The 18958-nt window shown below is 40.9% G+C and overlaps 1 protein-coding gene across 1 annotated transcript in view; it reads left to right on the top strand.

Moving 5' to 3' along the window:
- The window catches only part of CCDC134 (coiled-coil domain containing 134), a 225997-nt gene that overhangs the window by 57777 nt on the left and 149262 nt on the right, over positions 1 to 18958 (top strand). The window contains exon 2 of the mRNA XM_073592725.1: positions 16110 to 16221. Within this exon, the coding sequence (XP_073448826.1) occupies positions 16119 to 16221 (103 nt within the window). The 5' untranslated portion in view covers positions 16110 to 16118. The remainder of the gene's footprint in view (positions 1 to 16109; positions 16222 to 18958) is intronic.

The raw sequence follows: 18958 nt of genomic DNA, 5'->3' as shown, positions 1-18958 counted from the left end.
GAATACCACACCCACAGCTTAAATGGGTAGATGACTTCAAATACCTGGGGATAAAAATTAGCGGCAAAGTCCAAGACTACATCGACAACAATTTGCGGCCACTCATGGCACAGCTTACGGCTAGGTGTACTGCTTGGCATTCCCTTCCATTGACCCCTGTTGGTAGAGTCAATTTATTAAAAATGATTTACCTCCCAAAATATCTATATTTCACCCATACCCATCCCTAAGATTTTTTTTCGAAGGCTGGAGAGTCTGTTGATACACTTTGTCTGGGCTGGGAGGCCACCCAGGGTGGCCAAGCAGATCTTATATCTCCCACTTTCGGGGGGGGGGACTGGCGCTACCGAATTTCCAAATCTACTATTGGACAGCCGTTTTGGTCATGATTCGATGGTGGTTCTCTCAGCCCATGCAGAATCCGGCAGTCCCTCTGGAGGCAGCCATTCTGGGTTCCTTTGCTGCCCTGAGCAATCTCCCGTTTCGCGGTCTAAGGGCCAGTTTGTCCATGACAACTCTGATGCGAACCACTGTGAGGGTATGGCAGGAGGTTAGGAAAGTCTATAGGAAGCCCAACCATATTTCACCCCACATGCCCCTATGGGGTAATCTTCTGCTCTCCCACTTTTACACTATACCGGACCCCTCTCTCTGGGCAAAAAAGGGAATCCTCACATTAAAACATATAGTTAGACGGCAGGCTTACGACTTTCTAAGCCCTGAGGCAATCCTTTGCTATCCCATCCTCCTTCCAATTCAGATACTGGCAGCTGAAGCACGCCTTTGAGGCTCAGTTCCCTGCCCCTCTCACTCTGGAACCGGACTCCATTGAAAGGCTCCTGACCTCCAGCGTGATGGGGAAGCCTCTCTCAACACTATATCTATACCTTACGGTGGAGTATGATGTGAAACTAACTAAAACCTGGGAAAAGTGGAGGGTTGATATTCCCTCTTTAGAAGAGGAGGAGTGGAAGGAGTGTTTAATATCCTACATTCCTTCCATGATCGCTGCAAGGGACAGGTTCATACAATTCAAGTTCCTACACAGCGTATTTCACCCCACAGAGATTGGCGCGCATATACCACCAAAGAGATCCCAACTGTCAGAGATGCAGACAGGAAGTGGGTACTTTCTGGCATATGGTCTGGTCTTGTCCCAAACTAAGACCCTTTTGGTCGGCAGTGGCCTCCACACTGGGTAATGTTATAGGCTCAGACTTACCGGTTGATCCCCAAATACTATTGCTCAGTCATCTGGAGGATGTTGAGGGTGAAAGGTATGATAAATTGTGTCTAACCTTCGCATTGTACTATGCTAGACGGGAAATTCTACTGCGATGGAAACTGGTGGAGCCTCCTACCCTGGCCTCATGGATAAGGTCGGTGAACAAGGTACTCCCCCTGTATAGACTGACGTATGAAAGTAGGCAGTGTCCGGGGAAGTTTGACAAAATTTGGTCGACCTGGGTCGACGCTTCTGGGGACCCTGAACCCCCTACCCCATAAGTAGGACGTGAAACATAGTAGAGGACATCCTGCATCTCAAGTCTATTCTTCTTATGCCCGTTTCCCTTCATCCCCTTCCTTTTCCTCCCTTTCCCTCTCCCCCCCCCCCTGCCTTCCTATATCTCCTCCCCCCCTCCTCCTCCTCACCGCCCCTACCAATCTTGATTAACCCCTTCCCGCCGACCGAACGCACATATGCGTCCTCGGCTTTCCGGGGTTATACCGGGATGATGCCCGCAGCTGCAGGCATCATCCCGGTACCGTTGTTTTCAGCGGGCGATCGGCTACCCGAATATAACAACCGATGCGGCTAAAAGCCGCTCGGCTGTTATACCGGAGGAGCGGGAGGGGACATCCCCCCCCCTCCCGCCGCCTCCCGCCGCTGTTACCGGGCCTCCCGTGCGATCGGGAGGCCCGGTGTCCATTCGGGAATCTCCGGCGGCTGGGGGCGGGCTGGAACGAAGCTGTGAGCGGCTTCGTTCCAGCCTTCTAATTGTAAACGCGGAAGCGACGTCATGACGTCACTTCCCGTTTACTCGGCTGCCAATGGCGCCGAATTTAAAAAAGTACACAGTATTCAGAATCGCCGTTTTCGGCGATCTGAATACTTTGAAGTGTAAAGGAGGGATGGGGGGTCTTTTAGACCCCCCATCCCTCCATAAAGAGTACCTGTCACCACCTATTACTGTCACAAGGGATGTTTACATTGCTTGTGACAGCAATAAAAGTAAAAAAAAAAAAAAAAAAATTTTTAAACACAATTTATAAAAGTACAAAAATAAATAAAATAAATAAAAAAAAAAAAAAAATTTTTAAAGCGCCCCCGTCCCCGCGAGCTCGCGCAGCGAAGAAAACGCATACGGAAGTCGCGCCCGCATATGTAAACGGTGTTCAAACCACACATGTGAGGTATCGCCGCGATCGTCAGAGCGAGAGCAATAATTCTAGCCCTAGACCTCCTCTGTAGCTCAAACCTGGTAACCGTAAAAAATTTTTAAAGCGTCGCCTATGGAAATTCATAGGTACCGTAGTTCGTCGCCATTCCACGAGTGCGTGCAATTATAAAGGGTGACATGTTTGGTATCTATTTACTCGGCGTAACATCATCTTTCACATTATACAAAGAAATTGGGGTAACTTTACTGTTTGGATTTTTTAAAATTCATGAAAGTGTCACTTTTCCAAAAATTCGCGTTTAAAACACCGCTGCACAAATACCGTGTGATAAAAAATATTGCAACAATCGCCATTTTATTCTTTAGACTCTCTTCTAAAAAAATATATATAATGTTTGGGGGTTCTAAGTAATTTTCTAGCAAAAAATACGGATTTTAACTTGTAAACACCAAATTTCAAAAATAGGCTTAGTCATGAAAGGGTTAAATATTGGGTTATTTACTTTATATTATCTAAGTACTTTAAGATGATATGAGCCATGAGAAGTATGGTTAAGTGAAAATTCTGTTGTGTGCACATCTGGAACTCCTGATAAACAGTAGTTATTGTTTCAGGGTAAATCTCACTGTCATTATTCTTACCGTAATGAATGTACTAACTTCCTGTACTGTAATGCTGATTTGTTTAATAAAAATTTTCTGTTAAAAAAAAACCAAAAAAACAAAAAAACCTCTTTTCTTCTAATTTTAATGAGTGGCCACGAGTCTTGTTAAACTCCCTTCTGCGAAAAAGTTTCATCCCTATTGTGGGGTCACCAGTATGGTATTTGTATATTTGTATATTGAAATCGTACCCCTCTCAAGCCTCGCTTCTCCAGAGAGAATATGTTCAGCACTCGCATCCTTTCCTCATAGCTAATATCCTCCATTCTTTGTACTCGCTCCATTTCCAGTACATCCTTCCTGAGGACTGGTGCCCAGAACTGGTCAGCATACTCTAAGTGCGGCTGGACCAGAGTCTTGTAGAGCTGGAGAATTATCGTTTTATCTCTGAAATTAATCCCCTTTTTAATGCATGCCAATATTCTGTTTGCTTTGTTAGCAGCAGCTTGGCATTGCATGCCATTGCTGAGCCTATCATCTACTAGGACCCCCAGGTCCTTTTCCATCCTAGATTCCCCCAGTGTATAGATTGCATTCATATTTTTGCCACCCAAATGCATTATTTTACATTTTTCTACAGTGAACCTCATTTGCATAGTTTGTAGACACACTAACTTTTGCGCAAACCAATCAATATAAGCTTATTGCGATTTATTTTTATTTTTTTCACAAAAATATGTAGAAGAATATATATTGACCTAAACTAATGAATACATTTTTTTTTTTTTTTTTTTTTTTGCAAAAAGTAAAAAACAATTTTTATTTATTTATTTTTTTTTTTCCAAAATTGTTGCTCTTTTTTTGTTTATAGCGCAAAAAATAAAAACCGCAGATGTGATCAAATACCACCATAAGAAAGCTCTATTTGTGGAAAAAAAGGACGCAAATTTTGTTTGGGTACAGCATTGCAATGACCGTGCAATTGTCAGTTAAAGCGACGCAGTGCTAAATTGTAAAAAGTGCTCTGGTCAGGAAGGGGGTAAAATCTTCCGGGGCTGAAGTGGTTAAACTCCCTTTTGCGGAAAAGTTTTATCCCTATTGTGGGGTCACCAGTGTGGTATTTGTAAATTTAAATCATATCCCCTCTCAAGCGTCTCTTCTTCAGAGAGAATAAGTTCAGTGCTCGCAACCTTTCTTCATAACTAATGTCCCCCAGTCCCTTTTTTATTTGTTTTGTTGCCCTTCTGTGTACTCTCTCCAGTTCCAGCACATCCTTTCTGAGGATTCGTGTCCAGAACTGGACAGCATACATCAGATGCGGCCGGACCAGAGTCTTGTAGAGCGGGAGAATTATCGCTTTATCTCTTGAGTTAATCCCCTTTTTAATGCATGCCAATATTCTGTTTGCTTTGTTAGCAGCAGCTTGGACCCCAGGTTCTTTTTCATCCTTGATTCCCCCAGAGGTTCTCCCCCCCAGTGAGTAGATTGTATTAATATTTTTGCTACCCAAATGCATTATTTTAACTTTTTCCACATTTAAACCTCATTTGCCATGTAGTTGCCCAGCCCATTAATTTGTTCAGAGCTTCTTGCAAGGTTTCCACATCCTGCGGAGAAGTTATTGCCCTGCCTAGCTTAGTTTCGTCTGCAAATACAGGTGTCCTTTTATGAAAGTGCAGTAAAATACCGCTTTTCAGTTCTCAGGCATTCTCAGAGGAGATCGCTCTCCTCTGAGTGCCTGTTTATGAAAGTGTGTAGATCGCTTCTCATGTTGAGTTGAGCGATCTACAAACGCCAGGAACTCCTGAGAATGGCTCCTCTCACTATAATCTCGTGTGATGTAGCGGGATTACAGTATGAGGAACCATAAAATACAAAAGTTTAACACAAATCAGCACACATTATTCCCCAACATATTAATAAAATAATAAAGATAAATTCCCCCTACACAATATACATTAACCTAATTATAAAAAAAACATTGTTTTTATCAATATTTAAAGATGATACATGTCCCTATTTAAATGTGAATGGTGTATAGTAAATGAATGTAATGCACATATGTAATGCAGCTATACACCATTCATATAAATGCAAAATACATTTATAATCATTAAAAAAATAATTTTAATAAAGTATACAAGTATAAATATTTATTAATAAATTAAAATAAAATATATTTCATTATAGATAAACATAAAAATTGATAAACTGGTGCGATGCGAGAACACTGCGAATCCACTGCGGGTTCCCGCATCGCACCGACTCGCATGTCAGTTCACACTGCCATATGCGAATCGCTGGGGAGTGTCAATACATTGTTAACGACACCCCCAGATCAGCTTGCATATCGCACTGCGAACTGACAGTTCGGACATGAATCGGATCGCATATGTGTGAACACACATGCGTTCCGATTCTGGTCCGAACAGAAAAAAGGGTCCTGTGCGTGTTTGCACCGAATGCGGTGCGATATCAGCCATACTATCTGTACAGCTGATATCGCACCGCACAGACATCGTATGTAATGTGAATGGCAGTGTGCTGCGAATAACACGCGATGCCTGTGCGATGTCCGGCATCGCACAAGTGTGAACTGGGCCTAAAAGTTAACACCCCCAAATCAGTTCGCATATCGCAGTGCGATCTGCAAACTCGGACAGTAATCGAATCGCATGGGTGTGAACACCTATGCGATCCGATTCTGCTGTGGACCAAAAAAAGGGTCCTGTAAGAGTTTGGTCCGAGGGCAATGCAAATTTAGCAATACTATCTGTATGGCTGAAATCGCATCGCACAGAGATCGGATGTGATTTTGCACTGCAGTGCGGTGCGAATCACATCCGATCTCGGACACCGCAGCAGTGGGAACTGGCCCTAAATCATATTGCATTTGCACCAAAATGGTACAGGACCCTTTATTTGGTCCGCACTGGAATCGGATCGCATGGGTGTGAACACCCATGCGATCCGATTCCTGCACCATTACATAGTTTGCACTGCGATCTGTGAAATGATCTGGGGGTGTCATTAACTTTACATTGACACCCGCAGTGGTGCGCAGATGTCAATGTAGGTGCGATGTGAAAACCTGCACAGGAATCACGCTGGTTCACGCATCGCACAAGTGTGAACCCAGCCAGAGACGTGAACATCTAAAAAAAAAAAATAGATATAGATATATAGATATATAGAGATATATATATATATATATATATATATATATATATATATATATATATATATATATATATATATATATATATATATATATATATATAGATCTAGATCTCTATATAGAGATCTATATATATATATACACTATAAATTCCTATCCTGCTGGTTTTGGGGTGTGTAATGGTGGGGAAGGTGTGCTCTGACTGTTTGGTGAAAGAAAGAAGTCAAAAGACTTCTTGCTTTCTCCAGAATATCAGCCAGTTTCAGGCTTCTCACTCTGATTCTCCACTTCTGAAATGGTGAATCAGAAAGTGAGAATTCTGCCACAGATCGCCAGTGAGGTACTGAGATCGCACCTTCATAAACTGGCCGTTTCTGTGAAGTCAGTTACAAATTCTCACTGTGCTGAGATAATCAGCAGAGAACATGTTCTCCGCTGATTATCTCAGTTTCATAAACTGGTAATGAGCTGAGATCAGCGGTGAGACTCGGGATCGCCGCTGATCTCAGTTTCATAAAAGGACACCACAGAGATTAAACTGTTTACCCCATCCTCCAGGTTGTTTATGAACAAATTTTAAATAGGATTGCTCCCAGGACAGAACCCTGGGGGACCCCACTTCCCACCCCTGACCATTCAGAGTACTACCCATTTATCACCACCTTTTGAACTCGCCTCTGTAGCCAGTTTTCAATCCATGTTCTCACCCTATGGTCAGTGCCAACGGACCTTATTCTGTGCAGTAAACGTTTATGGGGAACTGTATCAAATGCTTTTGCAAAATCCAGATATACCACGTCTACGGGCTTTTCTTTATCTAGATGGCAGCTCACCTCCTCATAGAAGGTTAATAGATTGGTTTGGCAAGAACGATTCTTCATGAATCCCTGCTGATTACTGTTAATAATACCATTTTCATTACTCATCACCCATGCGATCCGTTTCCTGTCCAAATTGACAGTTAGCACTACGATATGTGAACCGATCTGGGCGTGTCATTAACTTTTGTATTGACTCTCCCAGCAGTTCACATAGGGCAGTGTGAATTGCTGGCGGGAGACGTGCGATGCGGGAACTGTACTGGATTCGCAGGGTTCCTGCATCGCTACTGTGTGAACTGAGCCATAGTGTTTGGTTGCAGAAACCATACCAGACTAAGATCCCATGTCCTGTAATGTACTTCAAAAAAAGGATTTTGCAGCCAAGAGAGAAATTAGATTTCTTTCCCCAGTTTAGTACTCTCAGGTGATTGCTCCCTTTTTCATGAGCATGGTACACAGTGCCACTGGGAAACCCAACTGTGTTTAATTGTTATCAATCTGACTCTCCGTGCTTGACAACCAACAATAGTGTGGAAAAGGGGAAAAGCCCTGGAAGTCGCACATCTCTGCAAAACCCGTAAGAAGGCATTTGACAGCCTTGGGCCGGGGTCCAACCAGGCCATGCCCCCAATGCTTTTCACTCTGCCCAGGAGCTTAGTCATGGGGATAAGGATCCTATGCCTAGAGGGAAAATAAATGCATCATCGGATGGTGACTTTTAGCCTTAAGAAATGAGGAGAACCCCGCGCTATGACTAAATTAAACACTATATAAGCTGCTCCCCTCAAAGTGCAAGGTGCTGACTTTGTGAAATGTGGGTAGTATAATATAAGGGGGCGCTTTAAACCCAATAAAAAATGTGTACAATATTTACATAAACGTGACAAAGTGCAACAATGCTTAATAATACATATACATCGCTGGTAAATTAATTCAAAAACATCCGGAAAACACAAAGTGCAAAGTGATAACAAATGTCCAAATGAGTTAAGTAACAAGAGTGTCCATAAAAGGTTTGAAGCAATTAAAGTGGTGTTCCGGCCGAAATTATATTTTTTAAATAAAAATACACCTATAATACACAAGCTTAATGTATTCTAGTAAAGTTAGTCTGTAAACTAAGGCCTGTTTTGTTAGTTTATAGCAGTAGTTTTTTATTTTATAAACTTACAGCAGGCCGTGGGCATCTGAAGCCAGACTGTATTTCTTCCTGGATCTCATCCTTGCAGATCTCGCACATGCTCAGTGCATCACAAGCAGTGTAATAGGTTTCAGGTCAGGTTTCCATAGCAACGGCAGTTTCAAAGGAAGTTGCCGCCCCTTCCCAGAAGGCATTGCAAACAGGAAATGATGCGATGGGCCGCGGCCAGGGAGGAGGAAGTGAAAAATGAACACAGCAGATATACAGTAGGTGCTGAGAAAAAAAAATAAAAAAATATCTAATTTGTTTACAGTGCACAGTTTAGTGAGGGATGCTGAAGAGTTTTAAAAGTGGGTGGAACTCCACTTATGTGCCCATTCACACAGGGGCAACACGACTTCCAGCGCGACTTTGGGAGGCAACTTGGACACGACTTGAGTATGAATCACAGCACGACTTGGGGCAACTTACAACACAACTTGAAGTCGCCTCCAGGACAGGGAACTTTACAAGTGGCCAATCAGAGCTTATCAGCTGTGTGTGAGAAGGAGGGGGCTGGCTGTTTAGTGGAGGAAATTACTTTGTTTCCTTTCTGCTTCCTGTAAAGTTGCCTCAGTATGAACAGTGATCAGACTTGGAGGCAACTTCCATTGAAATCAATGGGTACAAGTTGCCTTCAAGTCGGATTGAAGTAGTACAGGAACCTTTTCTGAAGTCGGAGCGACTGCAGTAGTGTGCATTAAGATGGATCCATTCATTTACATTGATTTTTTCATGTAGCGCGACTTGAGGCGACTAGGGACGACTTGGGGCGACTTGAAGTCGGATCCAAAGTTGCCCCTGTGTGAATGGGCTCTTAAGGTCTTTACACCGTCACCACTGGAAACGATCATGAAAAACAAATGACACCCGGTGGATAAGGGTAAGTAGCCTACTTACCAAACCACCGTGACCCCTTTAATTAAAGAGACAGGTCAGGTGGAGCTTTGACAGATTTAGGTACTGTCACCTGTACTGATGAACACCAATGGGATAAGCCTGAGGAATCACTCCATTTCAACATTGCTCAGAAAAAATAGAAAAAGAGCAAGACTATAGAATAATTCTGTTTTTATTAAAAATATATAAGTAAAAACAGCAAGCCAAGTGGCCTCTTACTTTAAAAAGTGCCTTGCCTCGGCATTGAAGGGAAACCGCATGTAATGCCAAGTGGGTTGTGAAGCAACCGTCCTGCTCGCGCTGTATTTGGGCGGCGTGCGTTCCACCACCTGGAGATGCAGAAACCGGAGACTGGAATTAGCCGGAAGTGTAAACGTGACCGGGATGCGCCTCGACGTACGTTTCATCGTAATGATGTCACCAGGTCTTTAGAAAGGTCATGTTTTTTATTTACCCAGATCCAATGTAATTGGCTGAGGTTGAGAGGGTTTCTTATGATGGCCTCTAATGCCATGTTGTGGATTATATGGATACTACTGCCGCGAGTAAACGAGTGAAGTTGTTCACAACCCACCAGCTATATGACAAAAAAATATCTTATGACAGATGACATATAAAAAAAGGGATTGAACTGGAAAATTACAAAAATGTAACTAAGTACCAGACCAAATGTGTTTTAAACCTCTCTAAATCCATGGTTTAAAATACAAAACAAATTATTTACAACACTACTTGACATAATCATTTTTTAAAAAACAGTTTAAATCAACATCTATGTTTAAACCAGCAGGTTGTAAAGTGTCTAAATTATATAGCCACTTGGTTTCGTTTTGTGATGCTGCTTTTTTAAAATGGGTCCCTCTCCAATGTTTTTTTACTTTATCTATCCCATAGAAGGTTGCTAGGGTGGGGTCACTATTATGAACTAGCCTGAAGTGATTTGAAAGGCTATGCTTTAGGAAGCCATTTTTGATGTTGGTTAAATGTTCATTAATTCTAATGCGTAATTTACGTGTAGTTCTACCTACGTACTGTTTTGGGCACAGGCATTCTATTACGTAAGTAGCATTTTTCGAATCGCAGATGATTAGTGGTTTAATTTTAAATTTGTTTTTAGTGACTACTGACTGAAAACTATCAATTTTCCTTTTTGTCCTGTTGGTCGTTTTACATGCTTTGCACCTAGTGGAGTAAGGAAAACCTTCCCTATCAAGAAAGGTGGAAATGGTTTTGGGGGGCACTGGAATATTAGTTAAAATTCTGTTTCGTAAACCTGGGGCTCTCTTGTATATAAATTGTGGTTTAAGGGGTAATACCTGTTTTAAATCTTTGTCTTTCAAAAGTATAGGCCAAAATTGTTTAAAAATATTTTCTAATTCCTTATATTGGCGATTAAAGCCAGTCAAAGCCAGGTTTTTTTTTTTAAGATTTTCTCTGTTCATGTTGAGAACTTGTACTTGGCATTTCTGTAATGCTTGAGGTGAGTAACCTTTCTCTACGAATTTGTCTGTGAGGATGGAGGATTGTGCTTTGTAGTCCTCTACTTTCACACAATTCCTCCTAATCCTCATATACTGACCCTTTGGGATTGCTGTGAGCCATTTAGGGTGGTGACAACTTTGGACTGTCAGTGTCTTTAAATGATATTATAATAATGTGGGAGGGCCCCTTAACCAGTCTAGAAAAGTTCATAGAAATGAACACAACCAGATACGGACTGAAGTTCACAGCCACATGGGATACCATGTCCATGAATTATCTAGACCTGGTACTAACCATTACACAGAATAAAATTACCACACATACGTTCTTGAACTATGTACCTCTTGTATTATTTGAGGCCATTCCACTGTTGTCCATAGATGTTCTCTTGTTCCCATTTATTTAATACTAGGTTTGCCACGCTGGGAGCATAGCGAGCTCTCATTGCGACTCCCTTAATTTGGTTGTAGTATGTCCCCTGATACCAAAAAAAATTATTCCCCATAGCTAGTTGTAATCCTTCTATGAGGTATTTTCTTTGTGATGATTTAAGCTGGGATTGATTTTTCAAAGCCCATTTTACTGCTGCAAGTCCATCTTTTTGTTTGTTAGTGTACAGGGATTCCACATCCACTGTAACTAATAAGGTATCTGTTTTTAGGTTTTACTTTGGAGAGAATTTTTGAGTTCTCTGCTATCTTTAAGATAGAATTCACCCTTAACCACTAACGGTTGAAGGAATATATCTAAATATTCCCCTACCCTAGAAAAGAGTGAACCAATCCCACTTAGGATCGGCCATCCTGGGGGATTATCTATTGATTTGTGGACTTTGGGGACAATATAAAGAAGGAAGTATCGGGGCATGTGGAACAAGATGTTTGGCCTCTTTTTTTGTCTAAAATTTTTGCTTCCGTACCCTTTTTAACCCATTTTGTGAGTTCAGCTTTAAGTTTTAGAGTGGGGTCACCCTTTAGCTCTTTATTAGTAGTTTTATCACTAAGTAATCTAAGTACTTCTTTATTGTAGCTGTCCTTAGTTAATATTACCAACCCACGGCCCTTGTCAGCTGGCGTTATTACCACATTTTTGTTTTTTTTTTAGTTTTTTAATGCCTTTCCAGATTCCAGTATTATTTTTAAATCTTTTGCTTTTTAGTTTTTTCACCTCATCTTGGACCATATTTTTGAGTACTTCTATGAAGTGATGAGTTCCCATTTTAGGATTAAAAACAGAATTGTTTTTGAGCCCACTATGTGTATAGTCATCTGGGTCTATATCTAATGGAAGCCCTGATGGTTGTCCACAAAAGCGTTTTTTAACAATTTGTTTTCTCGCATATTTTTCTATATCTATATAGGTTTCAAACTTGTCCAGATATTTATCTGGAGCAAATTTTGAGTCCCTGTGCTAAAACTTCCATTTCTTCTAGAGAGAAATCAATTACTGCTACATTAAATAGCCCTGTGCTTATTTGTCTCGTTTTTTTCTTCTTTCTCCTTACTCTCCTAGTTCCTCTCCTTCTTCTATATGGTCCCTCTGATAGTATTGTGGAGGTGGGATCCTGTAAGGCTCTTTCCATCCCCGCCATTTCCCCCCCTTGTTGGTACTGATTCTGGTAAGGTGCTGGCCTACCTCTAAAATCACCCCTAAAATTACCTCTAGGGGGTCTGGGTGGGTAGTAATTCCTGCCATAGTCATAATGGTCATACTGCTTGGGTGGCCTATTTAATGGGGCAAACCTATTTTGGGTAGGAACTGAGTACTGGGGAGTGCGTGGATAATTTTGTTGATTGGGTTTATTAGGTGGTTTGGGGTCTTTTTTAGATAGTTGAAGATTAAATTTATTTGTAGCATTAGTTGTCATCTGAGTTATAATTTCCTGTATTTCTATTTCCCTCTCAACTGAGGACTCATTGGACCCTGGGGGAATCAAATATTCCTGCCATTTATAAACTTTTTGATCATTAAAGTCCTTTATATCTCTTTGGTATTTTTTTCATTTTTTTTCTGTTATTTCACCATCCTATTTTGATAAATAGGTTTGTAGTTTTTGAGCTTTTTACTGATATTCATTAGAATTTTTGAATGGTGCCATAGTCTCTCTCAAATCAGTGATTTTGGACTCTAATACTGTATTTTTAGTTTTTCTCCTTCTGATCATCAATTGCATAAGCTTTTTTTCACATGAGTTGAAAAACTGGTACCATTCGTCCAATAAATTCAGGTCCTCTACACCATCAAGGGGGCTCACGTCCCATCTAAGTCTTCTAGGTGTGAGGTTTTTCTCTATATACATTTCTAATGAGGCTGCATGCCGCCATAACCTAATTTCTTTTTCCATGTGATGTAACTGTTTGAATCCTTTTTCTAAATCATCATTGGTCTTTGTGTTTTGTTGGAAAAATTCTTGAAGATCAATGTTTCTTGCATTCATAAAATCAAAAACATCCATTGCAGCGTGGGTAAATGTGTTATCAGAGTGTTAACTAAACCAATAACCATAAAAGTGAGAACACCAATGGGATAAGCCTGAGGAATCACTCCATTTCAAGATTGCTCAGACAAAATAGAAAAAGAGCAGGACCATAGTATAATTCTGTTTTATTAAAAATATACAAGTAAAAACAGCGAGCCAAGTGGTCTCTTTAAAAAGTGCCTTGCCTCGGCACTGAAGGGAAACCGCATATAATGCCAAGTGGGTTGTAAATGTAAATATGTAAGATTGTGTACACATTTTTTATTGTGACTATTGGCCTTAAACTGGGATGACACAGCATGAAAAAGCTGACTGACTAAAAAAGCAGTAACTGTTAGATCCCATACACACTATTAGATTTTCTGTAGATTTTTGTCTTCAGATTTTCCAAAACCATGTAGTGCAAGGGCCTGCCTGATTGCATACAAATTGAAACTCTTACTCTTTGACCCCATATTATATGGTTTTGGTAAATCTGAAGACCAAAATCTGCAGAAAATGTAATTGGTGTGTATGGGGTCTTAGACAGGACAATTTGGTTTGTTGCAGGCTGGCTGGTAAGTGAGCTGGGAATGTTTCTTTGTTGTTTTTTTGACATGCATTGCCCTTCCATATGCCCCTTGCTGTTAAGGCCAGTTATAGGTTGGGGTGGTTGATATTTGTTTGTACTGTTGGTGAGGGGACGCACTGGATACCTTGAATGAATGAATGAATGAATGAGTGACTTGTATATCGCTACCTATGCAAACTGAATCGCCTCGGGGCGCTTTTTGCCGCTGGTTTCCATCTGCAGTGTAGCGCGGTCCTTTACCCCGTGGGGTCCCAACACGCTTACAAACACATACAACATACACATATTTGGCCAATTTTCGACAAGATCTAATTAACCTACCAGCATGTCTTTGGAATGTGGGAGGAAACCGAAGTACCCAGAGGAAACCCACGCTGGCACAGGGAGAACATGCAAACTCCAGGCAGATGGTGTCATGTTCGGGATTTGAACCAGCGACCCTATTGCTGCTAGGTGAGAGTGCTAACCACTACACCACTGTGCTGCCTCTTCAAGTAAAAAAGTAGATCATAAAAAGTAAATTGCAGACTGTTACCATTTTATTCTACAGGACCTTTTTTTTCAGAAAATATATAATTGTTTGGGAGGTTTAAAGTAATTTCTAGCAAAAAATGCAGATTTAAACTGTGCAATTGCCCTGGTAGACAGGTGTTTATGTTGATCACTTAATTATGTACTTATGGAAAATATTGAATTCTTTTTACTCTGTTGCTCAAAATTTTTCCACTTTTTTCATTTTTTTTTTTTTTGTCACTGTGTGTGTAATCAAGTGAAACCCACCCACCTGGGTGGAGAGAGTGCTGCTAGCCCAAAATATGATTAATTTGAAAAATTGCTCCCAAGGGCCCATAGACGATTAGAAAAAAAATTGGACTGAATAGAATATATCAGTTCATTTCAATTTGCAGGTATGAAAACTTTTTGATCAAGCAATGGCTAAATCAATTGGACGATGTGTCCAAATATGTAAACTTCTTCTTCATTTTAGAATGCCATATCCTTGATATGTTTTGTGATATTCGATGTCCTCATCCCCCTGTGGAAGATCAGAACAATATACGATCAAAATGTTGGGGCTCTTCTGTGAGCAATAGCATTTAGTGTTAAACTCTTTTTTGCTATTTGCAATATTGACATCTTATGTTTTGGATACCATGCATACCAGAGCTCATGCAGTTTTTAATTCATTTTGTTTTTTTTTTCATATATTCTATTCAGTCCAATTTTTTTCTAGCTGCCTATAGGCCCTTGGGAGCAATTTTTCAAATTAACTGTGTTTGTGCGAACTGCACATTGGGGTGGATTTACTAAAGGAACATAGATTTCACTTTGTAAAGGATTTTCTGGAGAAAAGACTTGTAATCACGAACAGCCCCATTTGCAAGTCTGAGTGGGGCTGTAGGACTAAATAGACAGGTGGTTTTACTTTGCGAACGCTGAGGAGCAATCTGACTGCCAAATTAGGTGATTGTTTCTACCTGTCATTGTATAACTGCCTGCCCACGAGGTACGAGCAGACAGCTTACACAGACAATCTGCAGGAGTCCTGCATTGCACCTGCGATCTGCTGATAACGAACACAATGCTTTGCAGGCTTCTAGTAAAAAAAATAATTAATGCCTACAGTGGAACCTTGGATTACGAGCAAAATCCTTTCCAAGAGAATGCTTGTAATCCAAAGCACTCGCATATCAAAGCGAGTTTCCCCATAGAAGTCAATGGAAATGAAGATAATTCATTCTGCATTGACTTCTATTACATGCAATACTGCATGTGGTCAGAGGTGGGGGGCGCCAGAGAGCCTCGGAAATACTCAGGGACAGCTCGGAAACACTCGAACTGAGTATTTCCGCGTGTTTCCGAGTATTTCCGAATGGCTCCGAACCATTCTGAGTGTCCCCGTCTCCCCAGCACCTCTGGCCAAATGCGGTACTGCACCGCCCATTAGCTTGAATTCTGCTCGTTTTGCCAGACAACACTTGTAAACCGAGTCAGAATTTAAAAAAGAACAGTTGCTTGTCTCTCAAAACGCTTGTTAACCGCGTTACTCGTAAACCAAGGTTCCACTGTATTTTTTTGCCTGGAAAAAGATGTGCTTTTCAGTTATTTATCTATTTGTTATGAACGTTAACTTATCCTTTAAATTTCTAAGCCGCAAAAAAAGACCTTATAGTTTTTAGGTTAGGACTGCACTGGCAATATTGGGCTATCCATAAATCAGTATATTGTCTTAATAAAATCATAAGTCAACCTATTGTCTATGCAGTCAACTTGCACATGCATAGTGCTGCACCTAGAAAACTAGAAAGAGGAGAAAGAACAAAGGCTGCACACTATGCGGGTTTGCCTCCTGAAGCAATGAAACCTCTCATGTGAGGTGTGTACTTTTCACAACTAATGTGGTGGGGAGTGTGGGCAATTGGTAAAGGAGGGGGTGGGGGGTTGCTCTCTGGGAAACAAAGTTATTTAATGCACACATTTTGTGTTTTTCAGATCCCTGTGATGGAACCTCTCCAAATATTAAGTTTTCTCTTGTTTGTATTGCTGACCTTGGGGGAATGCTCAGACACGAACAAGCAGAAGAAAGACACAGCTTTTGACATCTGTATCCATTTACGGTTTTAAATTTTTTTTATTAGTAAATCAATGCAGCATCTTCTTGACATAGAGGGCTAGCTGCTTTTATTTGAAACCCTTATTTGCTCTAATTATTTGACATATAGGGAATAAACTGATCGTAGCAGCTGTGTTTATATCTTTGGAACAATTTCTAGGGAAAGACATGCATGCAAAATGTGTATATATATATGTGTGTGTATGTGTGTGTGTGTGTGTATATGTATATATATTTAGTGTGTGTGTGTGTATATACAGTTGTGCTCATAAGTTTACATACCCTGGCAGAATTTATTATTTCTTGCCCATTACATTTCTTTCACTTATGTTTAGTGTTTGGCTGAAGCCATTTATTCTCAATCAACTGTGTTTTCTGTTGTCATTACGATTTAAAAAGAGTAACTAATCAAATGACCCTGATCAAAAGTTTACATACCCTGGTGATTTTGGCCTGATAACATGCACACAAGTTGACACATATGGCTATTAAAGGTAACCATCCTCACCTGTGATCTATTTGCTTGTGATTAGTGTGTGTGTGTGTGTGTGTATAAAAGGTCAATAAGTTTCTGGACTCCTGACAGACCCTTGCATCTTTCATCCAGTGCTGCACTGACGTTTCTGGATTCTGAGTCATGGGTAAAGCAAAAGAGTTGTCAAAGGATCTGCGGCGAAAGGTAGTTGAACTGTATTAAACAGGAAAGGGATATATAAAGATATCCAAGGAATTGAGACTCTAAGAAGTGGAAACTGAGGGGTTCTGCTGAAACCAAACCACGGTCAGATAGACCAACTAAAATTTCAGCCACAACTGTCAGGAAAATTGTTCGGTATGCAAAGAAAAACCCACAAATATCTTCAGGTGAAATACAGGACTCTCTGAAGACATGTAGTGTAGCTGTTTCAAGATGCACAATAAGGAGGCACTTGAAGAAAGATGGGCTGCATGGTCGAGTCGCCAGAGGAAAGCCATTATTACGCAAATGCCACAAATTATGCCACTTACAATACGCCAGACAGCACAGAGACAAGCCTCAAACCTTCTGGCACAAAGTCATTTAGAGTGATGAGACCAAAATTGAGCTTTTTGGCCACAACCATAAACGCTACAATTGGAGAGGAGTCAACAAGGCCTATGATGAAAGGTACACCATTCCTACTGTGAAACACCGAGGTGGATCGCTGATGTTTTTGGTGATGCGTGAGCTACAAAGACACAGGAAATTTGGTCAAAATTGATGGCAAGATAAATGCAGTATGTTATCAAAAACTACTGGAGGAACATTTGCATTCATCAGCCAGGAAGCTGCGCATGGGACTTACTTGGACATTCCTACATGACAATGATCCAAAACACAAGGCCAAGTCGACCAGTCATTGGCTACAGCAGAATAAAGTGAAGGTTCTGGAGTGGCCATCTCAGTCTCCTGACCGCAATATCATTGAGCCACTCTGGGGAGATCCCAAACGTGCAGTTTATGCAAGACAGCCTAAGAATTTACAGGAACTGGAAGTTCTTGCCAAAAGGAATGGGCTGCCTTTACCATCTGAGAAGATGAAGAGCCTCATCCACAAATACCACAAAAGACTTCAAGCTGTCATTGATGTTAAAGGGGGCAATACACGGTATTAAGAACTGGGGTATGTAAACTTTTGATCAGGGTCATTTTGGGTAGTTTTTGTTATGATTTTAAAAAGCGCAGGTAAGCATGACATGTTTATTATTTAACCACTTGCAGACTGCCCACCGTAGATATACACTTCTGGTCCTGGGGCATGCGTGCGCTGCCGGCACCCTGCTCCTGCTGTGATAAAACACAGCGGAGCCCAGCGGCAAGTAGACTTGTGGACTTGGTGTCTGTCAGCACCTGCCGATTACACAGGCAGAACGACAATATAAACAAGGCAGATTGTCGTTCTGTCAAAATGGAGGGCATTGATCCTGTGTTTCTGCTAAGCAGGAACACAGATCTTTACCTTCCCCTAGTCAAGGCACTTCCCCCACAGTGCATAAGCACAACCTAGGCACACAGTTAACCATATGATCGCCCCTGATGTTAACCCCTTCCCAGCCACAGTGTCATTAGTACAGTGACATTATTATAGAAAAACTTTGACACTGTATTAGTGTCACTGGTCCCCAAAAATTGTCAGATGTCCAATTTGTGTGCCACAATATCGCAGTCTCGCTATAAGTTGCTGATCGCCACCATTACTAGTAAAAAAAAAAATAAAAAAATATCCCATAGTTTGTAGATGCTATGACTTTTGTGCAAACCAATCAATATATCTTATTGGGATTTTTTTTTACCAAACATATATCAGAATATATATTGGCCTAAATTGATGAAGAAATTAGATTTTTTACATCCTTGTTAACAGTATATAGCAGAAAAGAGTAAATGGTAGGACTTGAAATGCCCCTCCAGTGAACACGCAAATTTGTGCGATATGTTTTTCTTATTATAACGACTATAGGTTGATAAAAAAACACATGACTGAGTAACCTTCCCTGTCCCTGTGATATGTCAAGAGGAAAAGAAAAATCAATGGGAACACAGGCAAGAATAAATCGCTGACAGAGTTTTTCACTCTTCCCAACTCTACCAATAAGTGATTTTATGGCTGTGTCTTGCAGAGACTCTGCTCACGTCTTCTCCCCCTGACACACAAGTCAGTGCTAAGCTATGAGGGCACAATAAAAACATTTCTGCCTGAGCCCACTC

The sequence above is a fragment of the Aquarana catesbeiana genome, linkage group LG07 (assembly GCF_042186555.1).
Source record: "Aquarana catesbeiana isolate 2022-GZ linkage group LG07, ASM4218655v1, whole genome shotgun sequence".
Classification (NCBI taxonomy): Eukaryota; Metazoa; Chordata; class Amphibia; order Anura; family Ranidae; genus Aquarana; species Aquarana catesbeiana.
Note: the sequence above shows the minus strand (reverse complement) of the source record. Positions and strands in the feature narration are given on the sequence as shown.